The sequence below is a fragment of the Eleutherodactylus coqui genome, chromosome 2 (assembly GCF_035609145.1).
Source record: "Eleutherodactylus coqui strain aEleCoq1 chromosome 2, aEleCoq1.hap1, whole genome shotgun sequence".
Taxonomy (NCBI): Eukaryota; Metazoa; Chordata; class Amphibia; order Anura; family Eleutherodactylidae; genus Eleutherodactylus; species Eleutherodactylus coqui.
The window spans coordinates 208519500-208538627 of record NC_089838.1 but is presented as its reverse complement, the minus strand read 5'-3'; the positions used below and the strand labels follow the sequence as shown (position 1 = coordinate 208538627).

Below are 19128 nucleotides of genomic sequence, written 5' to 3'. Positions count from 1 at the left end.
AATGCAACATCTTGTATATCATTGGCTGCTCTCTATACAGCGTTCCCAAGGCACCTGCACTACTAGCATTTTTCCCAGATAAATCAAATAGACCATTATTAAAATGTTTTAAATTGAAGGACACACAAGCAAGGGTCTTCTTGTAATACTGTTCTATAGCCAGGGGTGTACATAGAAATCATGGGGCCCCATAGCAAAACTTAGAATTGGCGTCCACCCATAAAAAAGAACTATAGGCAGCGCACACATAATGTGGTGGGTTTAGATAGAGCGGCTCGGCTCTAGGATACACCTAAATAATGCATTCACCATATGACTTAGTTGCCAGTTCTACACAGTCATAGTAATTACAGTGCAGTTACCTCCACTGATCTCAGTGGCATCTTGTCTGGTTGGTAAAATCCATTTCTGTTTTTTATCTGGGCCTAGATGACCATAGTGACCTGAAGTGTAGCACTACAGTAAAAGACTTAACCTCAAGTCCAGAATCACTGTCCTAACTGCAGCTCATTTAGAAACGGGTAGTGATGCAGGTTTCCATTTAATAAAGGTTGAGGCTCGAATAGGGAATGTATGGGTTAATTTAGCTTAGTCATTTTCACTGTAATGCAATCGTTTGAGGACTTGTAAAAATCCTCAATATGCAGCAAAAGGACTTTCCACTGCCATTGGTCCACCTGACCAGAAGAAGAAAGGAGCTCTCGGATTGGTCGAGGGGCAGAGCTAACCACAGCCAAGCTGAAACAAGTCCCCTGAGTGGAGGAGACTAGGGAATTTCCTTTCTCCCCTGATCTGTGTCGCAGCAGGGAAATATAAAAGTGTTGAGAGGTGGGAAAAAGTGGAGAGAGAGAAAGACAGGGCCAGAAGGAGGGGGGCGAAGGATATCTGCAGCTAGGTGAAGCCATCATTCCTGCTGGCATCTCTCCCTGTCCTGCAGCTAGAAAAGCCTACTTAAAACTTCAAGGAACCCTTTGTGCAGCTGATTATTCACCCATTATGCTGAGAGAAGCCTGCACTTGTCTTCATGACCGGAAATCCTTTCAAGCTGTGCCTTCCCTCCATGCTTTCACCGAACAGCCAGAACAGACACAGCACCACAATCTGCTGAGCCTAGAGAGCCTCCAGACAGCACCACAGTAGTAGTATTCTGTAGTATTCTGTGATTTCCAACAATCTGATCAGCTCTTCCTGCTCTATAACATGCTGCCTTTAAGTTGGACTGCATTTTCAATGTGACTGGTTCCCTTTAAAGTGGAGTATTGTCTAAATCTCACAGTTAAATATAAGATCTGAAGTGTAGTTGTGCATGAATCAGTTTTTTGGGAAAATACGTCCTGCAGATCTTTCCCTCACATAGTATTAACTACGTGCGAGAAAGATTGGGTAAGTCCTATCTTTTTTTGCCCATACTATTAATGGGCGTGAATACCACTAATGAAAACAAAACCATTGAAATCAATCCCAATATGTGATTATCATGACCACATAATGGGACTCAATCACACCCATCAGAAGAAGCCCTCAGTTTGCAAAAATTATTCTATGCTGCACCTAGTTTTTCCTTCTGTGCATGTTTAACTGGCTTCAATACTTTTAAATATTATATGTATTTTGGACCTCTTCTTTAGGAAGACTACACCTCTAATCCTATTTTTCACTTCAATTTTGGGTGGCTGTCTCAGGTTTCATTGCAAGGTTATATGAAAAGGGTTGACCATTCAAGAACAAGAGCAAATAATGCAATCTGCCAATTCAGGCATCTGGGCTATTTGTTTATTCTGCCTTATTATTCATTTTTATAGTCAAGCTAAAAGGAAAAGCATATTTTCCACTGACCTAAAGTAACTCAGTTGTGATAATATGGGCAAAACAGTTTCGTTATTGATGCAGTATTTTTGTTATCATAGCTAATGTATAAGTTAATGTAAATGCAAGACTTATAATACTGAAGGATGTTGACCCGTAGCTTCTTCTGACATTACTGGAATTACTTACCGTATATACCGGCGTATAAGGCGACGGGGCATATAAGACGACCCCCCAACTTTCACCTTATATGCCGGTAATACAGTGGGGAAAAAAAAAATCATTACTCACCTCCCCCGGCGTTCTGTCGCGCTCCGGCAGGATGTCGCTCGCTCCTCGTCCCCGGCGCAGCATTGCTTTCTGAATGCGGGGCTTGAAATCCCCGCCTCCAGAAAGCTAATACACACGCCGTCAGCCAGTTACAGCCATTCAATGACATCATTGAATGGCTGTGATTGGCTAAAACTCACGTGGCTTCAGCCAATCACACTATTCAATGACATCATTGAATGGGTGTGATTGCTAACACACGTGCGCCTTCAGCCAATCACAGGCATTCAATGCTGTCATTGAATGGCTGTAACTGGCTGACGGCGTGTGTATTAGCTTTCTGGAGGCGGGGATTTCAAGCCCCGCATTCAGAAAGCAATGCTGCGCCGGGGACGAGGAGCGAGCGACATCCTGCCGGAGCGCGACAGAACGCCGGGGGAGGTGAGTAATGATTTTTTTTTTTACACTTTTTTTTTTTTGTATTACCGGCGTATAAGACGACCCCCGACTTCAGAGCAGATTTTTCGGGGTTCAAAAGTCGTCTTATACGCCGGTATATACGGTACTTTACAATCAGAGGTATAGTACAATAATAAAGTGGAAGGCAATTACATTGTTCCACAGTGACCTTTTTATTAAATGTTGATTATTTTCTTTCTGCATCTACCAGTTTCCAGTTTCCTTTTAAGGTCCTCGTTGACTACATTTGTGAGTATTTGCATAGACACAAATCATTTTCATCCATTTCATAATTAGTTGCATAAAGCTTTTAGAGCTCTTAACGTCATAAGAGTACAGTTAGGTCATTTATAGGTTTTAACAAATTTGTTTGCACGGAAACTCCCTCTGATGTGTTCAGGGCATTAAACATGCTATGCTCTATTTTTATAATATCTAATTCATATGGGAAAGTGAAGAAGGCTCCAAGAAGTAGGGAATGTTTAAATATTTCAAGACAAGGGCGAGGAGTGCCGAAAGGGAAGACACACGTTCTTTGTAAGTCTTTTCACTGTATCAGACTGGGTAAATGGCGTTTCTAAGAAACCCAACATCTCATAAAAAACGTGTTTTTATAAGTAACCGTTTTTGTATCACCTCAAAACTGTTTTTTCACTCAACATATAATGTTATTGTACTAGAACTAGCCCTTGTTAGTTTAATGATCTCAAGAATCCTATTTTCTTAAGCCTCCATCTGCCAAATACTTTACTGGTGATAAATGTGAAGCATTGTAAAAGGTAGCTAGATTTTAGCTGGACTTATCATCACATATAAGGCTTTGGTTTACACACTGTGTTGTGATCTAACCAAGAATGTGGAAATGTACCTACATGTTTATACAGTAGCTACTGGTAATTGTGAAAATGACATATATCGAGTTCTACCTTTTGCTGACCCAACTATCTGGTCTAGAGGAAGGCAACTCCATGGCCAACCAAATGTAAGTGTCATGGCACCAACTGTGCTGTGACTTCAGGGTTGCATGGATGTCCTGACGTATGTCAGCTGACAGCTCCAGACCATGTAATGCACCAGGTGTTGTGTGTTCTGTGCTGGACATGAATGAAGCTGCATCTTCATCTGGTAACTGCACTGATTGACTGAGCTGACAGATAACCCTGCTAGCCTGTCTATTAGCTTTTTATGTTAAGGTATTTCAACCAGTGCCTTGCCATAAGAAGTGCTGGTTATACATCTAGTGTACTGGCCATCACTCCAGTGGTTCTATGATCCAACATTCAGAAGTGTAGTTTAAGTTAATTAGTATTGTGCTTCGTTCTAGAGATGAGCGAACGTACTCGTCCGAGCTTGATATTCGTGCGAATATTAGGGTGTTCGGGATGCTCGTTACTCGTAACGAGCACCACGCGGTGTTCTGGTTACTTTCAGTTTCCTCTCTGAGACGTTAGCGCGCTTTTCTGGCCAATTGAAAGACAGGGAAGGCATTACAACTTCCCCCTGTGACGTTCAAGCCCTATACCACCCCCCTGCAGTGAGTGGCTGGGAAGATCAGATGTCACCCGAGTATAAACGTCGGCCCCTCCCGCGGCTCGCCACACATGCCTTGTGAGTTAGCTGAGGGAAAGTACTATCGTGCTGGTGCTGCTGTAGGGAGAGCGTTAGGAGTCAGTGTAGGCTTCAAGAACCCCAAAGGTCCTTCTTAGGGCCACATCTACCTGTGTGCAGGCTGCTGCTAGCAGTGTTTTTTTTTTTCCTCAAAATCGGCAGTGCAGAGCATTGCACCCGGCATTAGGGACAGAAGTGGTGTATAGGCAGGGAGAGTGTTAGGAGTGAGTGTAGCCTTCAAGAACCTCAACGGTCCTTTCTAGGGCCAAATTTAAGCGTGTGCAGTACTGTGCTGGCTGCTGTTAGCAGTGTTGCATATTTTTTTTTTTCTAAAAATCGTCTGTGCAGAGCATTGCACCCTCCATTGATACTACAGGGACAGAATTGTGTAGGCAGGGCCACAACACAGTTATTGTTCATTGAATATACGCAGTGGGTCCTTCCCTTTGCAAAAAAGGAAAAGAAATTATATTTGGCCTGCCTGTGTCAGTCCTAAGGTCTCCGTGTACGTGTGTGCTGCGTGGACAACGTACAAAAATCAGACGCAACCAGCTACGGTTTACTGCAAGCTTGCGCCATTGTCTTTCCTGACTGGCAAATACCTGCTCTGCTAGAGTTAAAAACTCTGCTACACTTAAGTTGTGTGTCACTTTTTCAGGGCCACACTACAGTTCTAAAAGTTATTGTTCATTGAATATACGCAGTGGGTCCTTCCCTTTGCAAAAAAGGAAAAGAAATTATATTTGGCCTGCCTGTGTCAGTCCTAAGGTCTCCGTGTACGCGTGTGCTGCGTGGACAACGTACAAAAATCAGACGCAACCAGCTACGATTTACTGCAGGCTTGCGCCATTGTCTTTCCTGACTGGCAAATACCTGCTCTGCCAGAGTTAAAAACTCTGCTACACTTAAGTTGTGTGTCACTTTTTCAGGGCCACACTACAGTTCTAAAAGTTATTGTTCATTGAATATACGCAGTGGGGCCTTCCCTTTGCAAAAAAAGCGAAAACATTATATTTGGCCTGCAGGCTTGCGCCAATTTATTTCCTGCCTGGGAAATCAAATCACTGGTAATACAGCATGCTGAGGGGTAGGGGTAAGCCTAGAGGACGTGGACGTGGCCGAGGACGCGTAGGCCCAAGTGTGGGTGTGGGCACAGGCCGAGCTCCTGATCAAGGTGTATCGCAGCCGACTGCTGCGCGATTAGGAGAGAGGCACGTTTCTGGCGTCCCCACATTCATCGCCCAATTAATGGGTCCACGCGGGAGACCTTTATTAGAAAATGAGCAGTGTGAGCAGGTCCTGTCCTGGATGGCAGAAAATGCTTCGAGCAACCTATCGTCCAGCCACAGTTCTGCGCCGTCCACTGCTGCAAATCCGAATCCTCTGTCTGCTGCTCCTCCTTCCTCCCAGCCTCCTCACTCCACTACAATGACACATGCTCAGGAGCGGGAACACTCCCAGGAACTGTTCTCGGGCCCCTGCTCAGATTGGGCAGCAGTGGTTCCTCTCCCACCAGAGGAGTTTATCGTCACTGATGCCCAACCATTCGAAAGTTCCCGGGGTCCGGGGGAAGAGGCTGGGGACTTCCGCCAACTGTCTCAAGAACTTTCTGTGGGTGAGGAGGACGATGACGATGAGACAGTTGTCTTGCAGTGAGGTAGTAGTAAGGGCAGTAAGTCCAAGGGAGCAGCGCACAGAGGATTCGGAGGAAGAGCAGCAGGACGATGAGGTGACTGACCCCACCTGGTGTGCAACGCCTACTCAGGACAGGTCTTCAGAGGGGGAGGCAAGGGCAGCAGCAGGGCAGGTTGCAAGAGGCAGTGCGGTGGCCAGGGGTAGAGGCAGGGCCAGACCGAATAATCCACCAACTGTTTCCCAAAGCGCACCCTCGCGCCATGCCACCCTGCAGAGGCCAAGGTGCTCTAAGGTCTGGCAGTTTTTCACCGAGACGCCTGACGACCGACGAACAGTGGTGTGCAACCTTTGTCGCGCCAAGATCAGCCGGGGAGCCACCACCAACAGCCTCACCACCACCAGCATGCGCAGACATATGATGGCCAAGCACCCCACAAGGTGGGACGAAGGCCGTTCACCGCCTACGGTTTGCACCGCTGCCTCTCCCCCTGTGCCCCAACCTGCCACTGAGATCCAACCTCCCTCTCAGGACACAGGCACAACCGTCTCATGGCCTGCACCCACATCCTCACCTCCGCTGTCCTCGGCCCCATCCAGCAATGTCTCGCACCGCACAGTCCAGCCGTCGCTAGCGCAAGTGTTGGAGCGCAAGCGCAAGTACGCCGCCACGCACCCGCACGCTCAATCGTTAACCGTCCACATAGCCAAATTTATCAGCCTTGAGATGCTGCCGTATAGGGTTGTGGAAACGGAGTCCTTCAAAGCTATGATGGCGGCGGCGGCGGCCCCGCGCTACTCAGTTCCCAGTCGCCACTACTTTTCCCGATGTGCCATCCCAGCCCTGCACGACCACGTCTCCCGCAACATTGTACGCGCCCTCACCAATGCGGTTAGTGGCAAGGTCCACTTAACTACGGACACGTGGACAAGCACAGGCGGGCAGGGCCACTACATCTCCCTGACGGCACATTGGGTGAATTTAGTGGAGGCTGGGACAGAGTCAGAGCCTGGGACCGCTCACGTCCTACCCACCCCCAGAATTGCGGGCCCCAGCTCGGTGGTGGTATGTTCGGCGCTGTATGCTTCCTCCACTAAAGCACCCTCCTCCTCCTCAACCTCTGTCTCGCAATCTAGATGTGTCAGCAGCAGCAGGACGTCGCCAGCAGTCGGTGTCGTGCGGCGTGGCAGCACAGCGGTGGGCAAGCGTCAGCAGGCCGTGCTGAAACTACTCAGCTTAGGAGATAGGAGGCACACGGCCCACGAACTGCTGCAGGGTCTGACAGAGCAGACCGACCGTTGGCTTGCGCCGCTGAGCCTCCAACCGGGCATTGTCGTGTGTGACAACGGCCGTAACCTGGTGGCGGCTCTGCAGCTCGGCAGCCTCACGCACGTGCCATGCCTGGCCCACGTCTTTAATTTGGTGGTTCAGCGCTTTCTGAAAAGCTACCCACGCTTGTCAGACCTGCTCGTAAAGGTGCGCCGGCTCTGTGCACATTTCCGCAAGTCCCACACGGACGCTGCCACCCTGCGCACCCTGCAACATCGCTTTAATCTGCCAGTGCACCGACCGCTGTGCGACGTGCCCACACGGTGGAACTCTACGCTGCACATGTTGGCTAGGCTCTATGAGCAGCGTAGAGCTATAGTGGAATACCAACTCCAACATGGGCGGCGCAGTGGGAGTCAGCCTCCTCAATTCTTTTCAGAAGAGTGGGCCTGGTTGGCAGACATCTGCCAGGTCCTTCGAAACTTTGATCAGTCTACCCAAGTGGTGAGCGGCGATGCTGCAATCATTAGCGTCACCATTCCTCTGCTATGCATCTTGAGAAGTTCCCTGCAAACCATAAAGGCAGCCGCTTTGCGCTCGGAAACAGAGCCTGGGGAAGACAGTATGTCGCTGGATAGTCAGAGCACCCTCCTGTCTATATCTCAGCGCGTTCAGGAGGAGGAGGAGGAGGATGAGGAGGATGAGGAGGAGGGGGAAGAGACAGCTTGGCCCACTGCTGACGGTACCCATGCTGCTTGCCTGTCATCATTTTAGCGTGTATGGCCTGAGGAGGAGGAGGAGGAGGAGGAGGATCCTGAAAGTGATCTTCCTAGTGCAGACAGCCATGTGTTGCATACAGGTACCCTGGCACACATGGCTGACTTCATGTTAGGATGCCTTTCTCGTGACCCTCGCATTCAACGCATTCTGGCCACTACGGATTACTGGGTGTACACACTGCTCGACCCACGCTATAAGGAGAACCTTCCCAGTCTCATTCCCGAAGAGGAAAGGGGTTCGAGAGTGTTGCTATACCACAGGACCCTGGCGGACAAGCTGATGGTAAAATTCCCATCCGACAGCGCTAGTGGCAGAAGGCGCAGTTCCGAGGGCCAGGTAGCAGGGGAGGTGCGTAGATCGAGCAGCATGTACAGCCCAGACAGTGCAACAGTCTTTAAGGGCCTGGCCAGCTTTATGGCTCCCCAGCAAGACTGTGTCACCGCTCCCCAGTCAAGGCTGAGTCGGCGGGAGCACTGTAAAAGGATGGTGAGGGAGTACGTAGCCGATCGCACGACCATCCTCGGTGACGCCTCTGCCCCCTACAACTACTGGGTGTCGAAGCTGGACACGTGGCCTGAACTAGCGCTGTATGCCCTGGAGGTGCTTGCTTGTCCTGCGGCTAGCGTCTTGTCGGAGAGGGTGTTTAGTGCGGCTGGGGGAATCATCACAGATAAGCGTACCCGCCTGTCAACCGACAGTGCCGACAAGCTGACACTCATCAAGATGAACAAAGCCTGGATTTCCCCAGACTTCTCTTCTCCACCAGCGGACAGCAGCGATACGTAAGCAATACGTAGGCTGCACCCGCGGATGGAAGCTACGTTCTCTCTCACCATCCAAAACGGGGACATTTCTGCTTCATCAATCTGTGTCTAATATTCCTCCTCCTCCTCCTCCTGCTCCTCCTCCTGAAACCTCACGTAATCACGCTGAACGGGCAATTTTTCTTAGGGCCACAAGGCTCACTCATCTAATTTTTCTAATCAATTTTTATATGTTTCAATGCTCTTAAAAGCGTTGAAACTTTAACTTGAACCAATTTTTCGTTAAACTGGGCTGCCTCCAGGCCTAGTTACCACTTAAGCCACATTAACCAAAGCGATTAATGGGTTTCACCTGCCATCTTGGTTGGGCATGGCCAATTTTTACTGAGGTACATTAGTACTGTTGGTACACCAATTTTTTGGGGCCCTCACCTACAGTGTAATCATAGCAATTTGTATGTTCTTCGCCTGCACTCATGGTACAGACGTGTGTGTGGGGTTGGCCTACACTTTAGCTACATAAATGTAACTTGGGCCTTGGCTATACTGCAGCTACTGAAATGGAACTAAGACTGCGCTCCCACTATACTGCTGCTTCGGAATTGTTACTGGGGCCTGTCTTGAGTGCTACTATTGCTGACATGGAACGAAGACTGCGCTCCCGCTATACTGCTGCTTCGGAATTGTTACTGGGGCCTGTCTTGAGTGCTACTATTGCTGACATGGAACGAAGACTGCGCTCCCGCTATAATGCTGCTTCGGAATTGTTACTGGGGCCTGTCTTGAGTGCTACTATTGCTGACATGGAACGAAGACTGCGCTCCCGCTATAATGCTGCTTCGGAATTGTTACTGGGGCTTGTCTTGAGTGCTACTATTGCTGACATGGAACGAAGACTGCGCTCCCGCTATAATGCTGCTAGTGATATGTTAGTGGGGCCTGTCCTAATGCTACGGCTGAAATGTTACGAATTCTGGGCTCTGCCTATACCGCTGCTAATGGTATGTCTCTGGGGTGTGGAAACAGAGGCTTCCCAAAGACATGATGGCGGCGAGGCCATTTCCCACCAACGCGGTTACTGTTAAGGTGCATATAACCACGGACACGTGGAGAGGACACGTAGTGCCTCAAAAACATCCCCCTCCTCCTCCAACAGGGAAAACATTCTTGGCAAATGCCTTTGCATTGGTTCGTCTGGTGGCAGTCCAAGAATTTCACCTTTACCGACACTACAAGAGAGCCCCCCCACCATCCCCCCGCCACGGCCCACTTAATCCTGGCCACATTCCGAAAACCAACAAAATAAAACCGCGCTACTAGGTCCGCAGTCACCACCACATTACCACCAACGCGGTTACTGTTAAGGTACATATTACCAGTCTGACTGGGGCATGCAGAGACACCTTGACAGAATGAATAGTGTGTGGCACATAGGTTCCCCATTGCTATGCCCACGTGTGCAGCTCCTGATGGCGGTGGCACAGGATTCTATTTCTCATTGCTTCTGTACAGCATTGTGGGCTATCGCCCCGCCCCTTTTAAAGAGGGTCGCTGCCTAGCCGTGCCAACCCCTCTGCAGTGTGTGCCTGCGGTTCCTCCTCATGGCAGACGCACTTCTAAATAGAAATGAGGGTGGTGTGGCATTAGGGCAGCTGAAGGCTGCGCAGGGACACTTTGGTGTGCGCTGTGGGGGGGAGGGGGGGCGGTTGGTCAGCATGTAACCCAGGAGAAGTGGCAGCGGAGTGTCATCCAGGCAGTGATTGTGCTTTGTTGTAGCTAGTGTGGTGCTTAGCAAAGGTATGCCATGCTAATGAGGGCTTTTCAGAAGTAAAAGTTTTTGGGAGGGGGGGGGCCCCACTCTTGCCGCTATTGTGGCTTAATAGTGGGACCTGTGAACTTGAGATGCAGCCCAACACGTAGCTCCTCACCTGCCCTATCCGTTGCTGTGTCGTTCCCATCACTTTCTTGAATTGCCCAGATTTTCACACATGAAAACCTTAGCGAGCATCGGCGAAATACAAAAATGCTCGGGTCGCCCATTGACTTCAATGGGGTTCGTTATTCGAAATGAACCCTCGAGCATCGCGAAAAGTTCGTTCCGAGTAACGAGCACCCGAGCATTTTGGTGCTCGCTCATCTCTACTTCGTTCCCATAGTTTCTGTAGTTAGTGTCAGTACCAGTTGTCACCAGTGTTTTCAGACTGGTTCCCAGTCTCTCTCACACCAGTGGAATCGCCCTTTTCAGGGTGGGTGCTCCTCTTGAGAGATCGGTCCTGTTCAGATAGTTCTGGTATACTGGCTCATCAATTTCTCAGTTCTTCACTACAACTGTACAGCTTCCACTGGACTTTTTGTGCACTCTATCTTTCTCTCCAGACTGGGAGCGCCAACTTTCTTTTGAACCCTTTTAATCTCTTTTTAACCCTTTAATGACGTACATGCCCCTTTTTTCTTATTTTTGATTTTTCCTCCCACTCTCAAAAAATCATAACTCTTGTATTTATCTATCGATGTAGATGTCTGATGGCTTGTTTTGTATGGCGCAAGTTGTTTTTACCATGGCACTATTTCATGTATCATATAATGTACTAAAAAAATGTTTAAACTTTCTAAGTTGAGTCGACGTTCACCGTGTAGGATAAATAATGCATTACTTTGTTAGATCAGAATTTATCAATGATGCCAAATATATTTTGGGTGTTTTTTGTTTTGATTTTTTTAAATGATAAAATATGGGAAAAAGGGGTTTTGAGAAAAACTTTTACTACCGTTTATTTTACCAAATTATTAAAACTTCTTTGTTTACTAATTCTTACACATTTGTTAGTCCTCATTGTGGATCTCAGCTTGCGATTACGTGATCGCTCACTCAGTATAGTTAATACCATATTGCATTATACTGTGTTCTCGCAGCCAATCTATCAGGACATGCTACAGGCTATCAGTCATGGCAGCCCTGAACGTTGACACCTGGCACCTGTCATGTATGGAGTGGGATTAGCTACTGTACCCCACTCTATACAAATTTTGCCTGCCCAGGGCGTAACTGTAGGCCCTGGAGTGTGAAGGAGTTAAAGAGTCTTTTCAGGTGTAGCATTATCAGGTAGCTCTTCAGCAGAGAACCCCCCTTCTCTATGAATCATTTTTTTGACATATAGCTCCACAGTGGTTCAACCACGCCACTACAGGGGCTCCTCTACCTCTCTCTATATACAATATATTTGAAAAGAAACTGTGATTCTTGCATGAAACTAGATCAGGTTTCTGCATCTCATGCATACATAAGTTTATATAAAGTTATTTTATGAAAATGTGAATATGACTTGCCCTGACCTTTCACCATTCCTAATTATTTCTGCATCGCAAACTTGTTTCTATGACATTGCCTATGTTACTGCGGATTTCTGAATTAGAAGATCTCCTGTGACTTCTAAGCAAACCAGTGATAATTAGAAAAGAGAAGAAAACTCATTAAAGTGAGTTGAAATTAGTCAGCACCAAGCACTGTATCTCTAGGGCCCAATAGCAGCAGTTTATTGCTAGGTTCACATCATGTTTTACTATGCTTTTCAATACAACTGTATGCAAGAAAAAAAACTTTGTTTCCCATTTTTAATGGCAGTCAATTTCCTGCTTCTGTGGCATTTGGTACACTATTTTTAAATGGTCATACAGAATGGAATGTCTGAACATACAGTTAATGTAGAGTAATATGGGCACAATATTGAATCTCAGGACATTCAATATTCTGTGGTAGTGGTGGTGATGGGAAAACTACCACTTTCTGGTAACTAGTATCCAGGGGTGCACCATCGACAAGGTGGGGTTAGAACTTTGCCTCCAGACAGTGTCTTGCTCTGACAGAATGGGATTTATACAATTTATCCCTGCACTTTTCACAAGTGCAATGTAGGAAGATTTGCCATGGATAGCAAAAAGGCCAGGGGCATCCATGCTACCAGCTTCTGACTGAAGGAAAAAAGTAGCGCAGAGCATTTGCAGAGGTGATTTCCAAAGTGACATATCCATTTTCTGAAGAAATTGAGGCAAGAGTGGTTACATACTTTTCATTAAAGGGGTTGTCCCGCGCCAAAACGTTTTTTGTTTTTTTTCAATAGGCCCCCCGTTCGGCGCGAGACAAACACAAGGGATGGGTTAAAAATAAAAAACAGTTTAGTACTTACCTGAATCCCCGCTCTGCGGCGACTTCTTTCTTACCTTAGCAAGATGGCCGCCGTGATCTTCACCCACGATGCACCGCGGGTCTTCTCCCATGGTGCACCGTGGGCTCTGTGCGGTCCATTGCCGATTCCAGCCTCCTGATTGGCTGGAATCGGCACACGTGACGGGGCGGAGCTACGAGGACCAGCTCTCCGGCACGAGCAGCCCCATTCACCAGGGAGAAGACCGGACTGCGCAAGCGCGTCTAATCGGGCGATTAGACGCTGAAATTAGACGGCACCATGGCGACAGGGACGCTAGCAACGGAACAGGTAAGTGAATAACTTCTGTATGGCTCATAATTAATGCACGATGTACATTACAAAGTGCATTAATATGGCCATACAGAAGTGCTGAACCCCACTTGCTTTCGCGGGACAACCCCTTTAAGTATCATTAACAAAATGTTATAGCCAAAATCAATCACATACCTTCTAAATATTTACTGCAGAGATCACGTTTTATTCCAAAGTTACAGCACAGAAAATCCTATTTTATGAAAAATGGCATTTGTTGGATTGACTTCAATGGAGGCCGTCCGTACAGAGTCCGCAGCAAAATGGAGCATGCTGTAATTTTTCCTCCACTCTCAGAATACGCAATTCCTTTCCACGAGTGTGAAGGAAAAATGTGCTGCACTTAGGTTGCTTTGTTTTTACCCTTCTGTCTAGTTTATCCCAAAAAAGCTCAATGGGGCTTAACTCTGGAGACTGTGCAGGTCATTCCATTCTGTGAAGCCTGACAGCTTCTTCTTGTCTTTTTAAGTAGTTCTAACATAACCTAGAAGAATGTTTTGGATCATTGTCTTGCTGTAATAGAAACCCCTGACCAACTAGGAGTACACCAGAGAGTATTGTATGGTGTATTAAAATGCTGTTATCACTGGTTATATAGAATTAGAGGGTTTGAAAGTAATCTACAAAAGTTAAGACACCTGTAGGAATAGTTTGCATCCCATTTCAAACCATGATTTGCTTTCTGTGCTGCAGAGCAGCTGTCCTTGACGTGTTTCCTGAAAAAAAGACCTTTGATAAAAAATCATAAATTCAGACTATTGATGTGTTTCAGGTTAAAATTTCAAAATATTTTAACTTCTAAATCTTTGAACCATTTAATGTTATTTGCCGGACTTGAACTGTATTAGGGCTTATTTAGATTTTGTGGAAATATTGGCCGGGTTTTCATGCCCGGCCGATATACGCTGTCCCTTTCTGCAGGGGGACGGGCCAGGAGCAGTGCACTGAGCTACCGCCCTCTCTCCGCCCTTCACCACTATTTGCAATGGGAGGGGCAGGAGTGGAACTTAGCTCCGCCCCATTCTGCCAACCCATTGCAAGCAGTGGCGAGGGGCGGAGGGGGGGGGGGGGGGCGGGAGCTCAGTGCACTGCTCCCGTCCTGCTTCCCTTCCCCCCGTAGAAAGGGACAGCGTATATCGGCCGAGCTTGAAAACCCGGCCGATATACGCACATCTGATTAACCCCATAATGTAAAAAATAACTGGAAAAATTGGTGTTCTAAAACTTTTGACCAGTAGTGTATATACAGTATTGTGGGGGAATTGATATGGCTTTTGCTATTATTTTGGCACTGTATGATGACCTTATAAAAGCTTCAATTACAAATGGTTTATGACACTCTGAGAAGATAGTACAAGAGTCAGGTCAGAATCAAAAAATACCAATAAACCAAAGCAGAAAAGAAGCAGGTAGCTACACTCCAATTAGCATAAGGGCCCATTAAAGGAGATGTCCCGAGGCAGCAAGTGGGTCTATACACTTCTGTATGGCCATAATAATGCACTTTGTAATATACATTGTGCATTAATTATGAGCCATACAGAAGTTATAAAAAGTTTTTTACTTACCTGCTCCGTTGCTAGCGTCCTCGTCTCCATGGTGCCGACTAATTTTTGGCCTCCGATGGCCAAATTAGCCGCGCTTGCGCAGTCCGGGTCTTCAGCAGTCTTCTATGGAGCCGCTCGTGCCAGAGAGCGGCTCCGTGTAGCTCCGCCCCGTCACGTGCCGATTCCAGCCAATCAGGAGGCTGGAATCGGCAGTGGACCGCACAGAAGAGCTGCGGTCCACGAAGACAGAGGATCCCGGCGGCCATCTTCAGCAGGTGAGTATGAAGACGCCGGACCGCCGGGATTCAGGTAAGCGCTGTGCGGGTGGTTTTTTTAACCCCTGCATCGGGGTTGTCTCGCGCCGAACGGGGGGGGGGTTGAAAAAAAAAAAAACCCGTTTCGGCGCGGGACATCTCCTTTAAATGGCCGTAGGCCTTCTAAATGTGCCCGCCAGTGCTGTAAAAAACGCCTGAACGGCAAAGGGCCCGGCGCATGTACGCCGAGGCCATATTGCCGTGGGGCCTGGGAGACATTCCCCCTCCCCCCATCCCACCCCTTGCAAGCTCACCTCCTCTCTCTTTTACGCCGCGGAAATACGCCCCTGTGTACTGATGCATTGGAAGCCAATGCATCAGAGGGGCAGCGTATATCGGCCGGGCGTGAAAACACGGCCGATATACGCCCGTCTGAATAAGCCCTAACATCTATGGTTATAAAAATAAAGGCTTTCAATGAAATCAGTAGGTCAGGGGGTCAGCTGATCAGCGAGAATCCCGAGCAGCGGACCCCAGCTGATTAACTGTTGATGACATCCCAAGTATAGGACATCAATCGTATTTTGCCTGGAAAACCCCTTTAATTATGTTGGTATTCTATAACAGAATTACAAATGGTATGCATTGTATATCAAACAGAAAAACAAATCACATACTGTATATTTAGACATTTAGCTATAATCCCACTCTGTGGCCTTATTCACGCAACCATATATATGCCCCAAAATTGCAAACATCTTAAGAATTGCATCCCACTGTATTCATTCAGTTGAACAATTTTTGGGCACTTAAAAAAAATCACAACGGGAAAAATAGCACATCAGTGACTGTTTTTGGCCTCCGATTTTATATGCCGCGTCAAACGATAGGTCTGCATCCTCATAAATCTGATATGAAGGTGCTTTCATGGGTGTCACTTTGACACAAAAGTTGAAGTAAATTAAAATAAAAAGAAAAGTAGAATCTTTCCTATATACTTTCCCTCCCTTTGCTATACACTCCTCGAAAAGGAAAAAAACATCCGTAAAATCTGGATACATATGCTGATATTATGTTGAATATTATTGTGGCATTAGTTTGGCGTAGTATGACATGTGATAGCATTTAGACTATTATTTGGCCACTTTATGGCAGTATTATAACATCAGTGAATGACGCTGAAAAGGTGACGCAATTTACCTTCTATTGTAAGGCTAGCTTCACAATTGACATACAGTGTAACACTAGCAGCAAATACACCGCAAAGCCACAGTGGCAAAATCCGTACCTGAAAGATGCAGATTTTTGCAACAGTTTTTAGTGGATCTGCAACGGATATTACCTATTGTATTTCAAGAGCTAAAATCCGCAACATAAATAGACATGCAGCAGATTTAGGCCGCCTGCAGACGGCCAGGTCAGATTCTGCATGCGGGATCCTGCAGCGGAATCCAAACCTGTGCCCAACTGGTGACCCATGTGTACCTGTCTGCAGTCTTCTAATCTGTGCTGCAGATGTGCCGGCGCAGCGGCGCACATGAACAATACGGACTATGCTGCGTCGTCACTAGGCGGGACAACCCCTTTAATATCAATGGAAGCCGTCCGCACGGAAGCCAAACAGATTTGCAGCTTGCTGCAATTTCTTCTTCGCACTTAGAAGATCGCAATTCGCAAACAATTTCTGTTTGTGCAGAGGAAATTGCATTTTTCCGTAGCATGTTATGGGCGGCATTCTCCGCGGAATCCGGAGGTGGACGCCCGCTCTGGATTCCGCAATGCAAATCCGCCCGTGTGCAGGCGGCCTTAGAATCCACAGCATTTTTCAAAAACGCTGGTGATTCATTGCGGAAATTTTCTGTTGCATGTGAAGAAGATTTTTGAAATCTCCACATGGCTTTTACTGTAAATGTTACGGAATTTCAACTGAAAAATCTGCTGTGAAAATCCACCAGCATTTCTGCTGTGAGAGTAATTGGCCTAATGGGTTAGAAAACAGCAAAGAAAAGTTGTTAAATGATGGTTTCTATATAATAAAAAAATATATATATGTATTTTATTTTCTGTTTCCCCTTTTCCCCTTGATTATTTGCTGGCCTGCTTACTTGAAATTCTATCATTTAAAAACTAAAGACTAAAATGTTCCCAGACGATATTAGTGAATTCCGGAGACAGATGACATTGCTCTAATCACATCTCGGTCTGCATGTAATTGCACAGGCTATACTAGTTCCGATGTCCCCAAGTCCTGCCCTCTTCCTCCTAGTGACAGTTTCCAGGGAGCTTCAGTGTTGTGACAACCTGCGTGCGCAGCGAGGTGTCCATGAAAAGAGTGTAAGAGAATTAACCTTACTGCAGGAAAATCTGTGTCCGTGTTAGTAAATGTCACATTGATGAGTAGGGAGTAATATTTGCAAGAAGGCGTCTATATGGGATACATTGATACAGCTAGATATAGGGTGAGAGAAGACATGATACAATGTAACTAAGAAAGCGATTCTAAGAAGTAAAAGTAAACAAGGAGGAGGACAGGGCGTGGATGTTGGTTCTCCTGTGCCCCAAGCGACTGTCTGCCCTCCACGCTGGCTACTTCACAACAGGTGAGTAGTAGGAGCTGGAGCTGCCGTTGCTATTTGGTGAAGGGAGGAGGGTGTATGTTTGGATCGGAGTTAGTACGGTAACTGTGCAACACTTAACTCTGCCCATTCACCTATAGAGATAAGTGCTGTTATCTCTCCTTAGTATAGGGTTAGGTGCACAGCTATACTTTATGTACCAATAGCTGAGCATCTACCTCTGTATATCATTAGCAGTATGCTGAATATGACACAAAGCATATTATGAAGAACAGATCTGCGCACTACTATACAGGGACATAGACCATTACACAGATGGACTGCTGTTAATTGGCAAATTCTGATATATTAGCTTGGGTATAGGTCAAGTTCACATCATCACTTTAGATTACAGTTAAGAGGCCCCATAATTCTCATGGATGGATAGCTTTTATAGACCATACTCTTCCTCAGTAAGTATAACCATTTGTTGTGTATTTTATAGTAAATGATTGGATATATTCTGTATCAATTTCTTAATTAAGTAGTTACTTACTTGGTCATTTTCTTTATTTGCAGCTACAGAATGATGCCCCTTCTTTACCCTCCTACAATGCTCTGGCTGAGATCCTTCCGGACCCATGGGTTCTACAGACTGCAAGAGAACAGAGGCCCACTGATCTGGCTGATCTTCCAAAGCAGCCCAACAAGAACTTCCCTCCCCAATACCTGAGGTAAGACATAAGGACAAACTAGGAGTTACCTGCTCTCATCAGTACTGGAAGTGAGTGAGGGACTAGACCCTACCTGTATTAAGAAAATTGAATTATATCTCAGACTTGTTTTCTCCCTGGGAACACCTGAGCTGAAATATTTCTGATTTCTTCTAGCAATAGTATGGAAGTGCCTGCGGATCATGTGATGGAGCACCAAGAACAAGTAAGCGGAGAGACTATGTATGTGTGCATGCTATAAGTCAGGGGTGCACAACCTTTTGTGGTCTGAGGGCCACATTGCCATGCTGAGCCGTTTCCCAGGACCACAGGGATATTTAGATTTTGAGACATTTATAGTACATCCAAAGTATATGTCACATTAAAGAAAGTTCAACTTCGAGGACTCCCACCTATCTGCACTCCAGAGAGGATGAGACGGTGATCATGGCTCTCTCCATTCTAGATGATGGATGTCGAAGTAATGGCCTGACATTTCATAAGTGCTATAAACTACAATGGATAGAACTTCATGCATATACGATGCCTCTAATTCATATACTCATTTCTGGAGTGCCAAAAGGGTCAGAAGACTTTATCCTCCTAATATATAGGGGACCCAGACATGACTACGCAGCGCGCCATTAGTACTTGTCCATTCTGTTCCCAATCTATGTGCTATTCCTTCTCTATTTGACATGGAAACTACATTTCAGTAGCCACACACAGATTATTGTGTGTCCAAATGGTTGTGACCTCACATGGCGAGCCACATGTAGCCCCCGGGCCCCAGGTTGTGCACCCCTGCTATAATTAAATCTATAAACTGAATATATCAAATAAATCGCACACATAAAACACTTACATCTCTTATGTTTCCATTTTTTAAAGTTTTTTTTTTTGTACAATAGACAGAGGGAACACTTTTCTTTTTTTTCTACATCAATTTTTCT

At 46.5% G+C, this 19128-nt stretch overlaps 1 protein-coding gene across 1 annotated transcript in view; it reads left to right on the top strand.

Annotated features, from left to right (window-relative positions):
• The window catches only part of CCDC33 (coiled-coil domain containing 33), a 144027-nt gene that overhangs the window by 71708 nt on the left and 53191 nt on the right, over positions 1-19128 (top strand). The window contains exons 14-15 of the mRNA XM_066592363.1: positions 18042-18196; positions 18353-18401. Coding sequence (XP_066448460.1) covers positions 18042-18196; positions 18353-18401 — 204 coding nt within the window. The remainder of the gene's footprint in view (positions 1-18041; positions 18197-18352; positions 18402-19128) is intronic.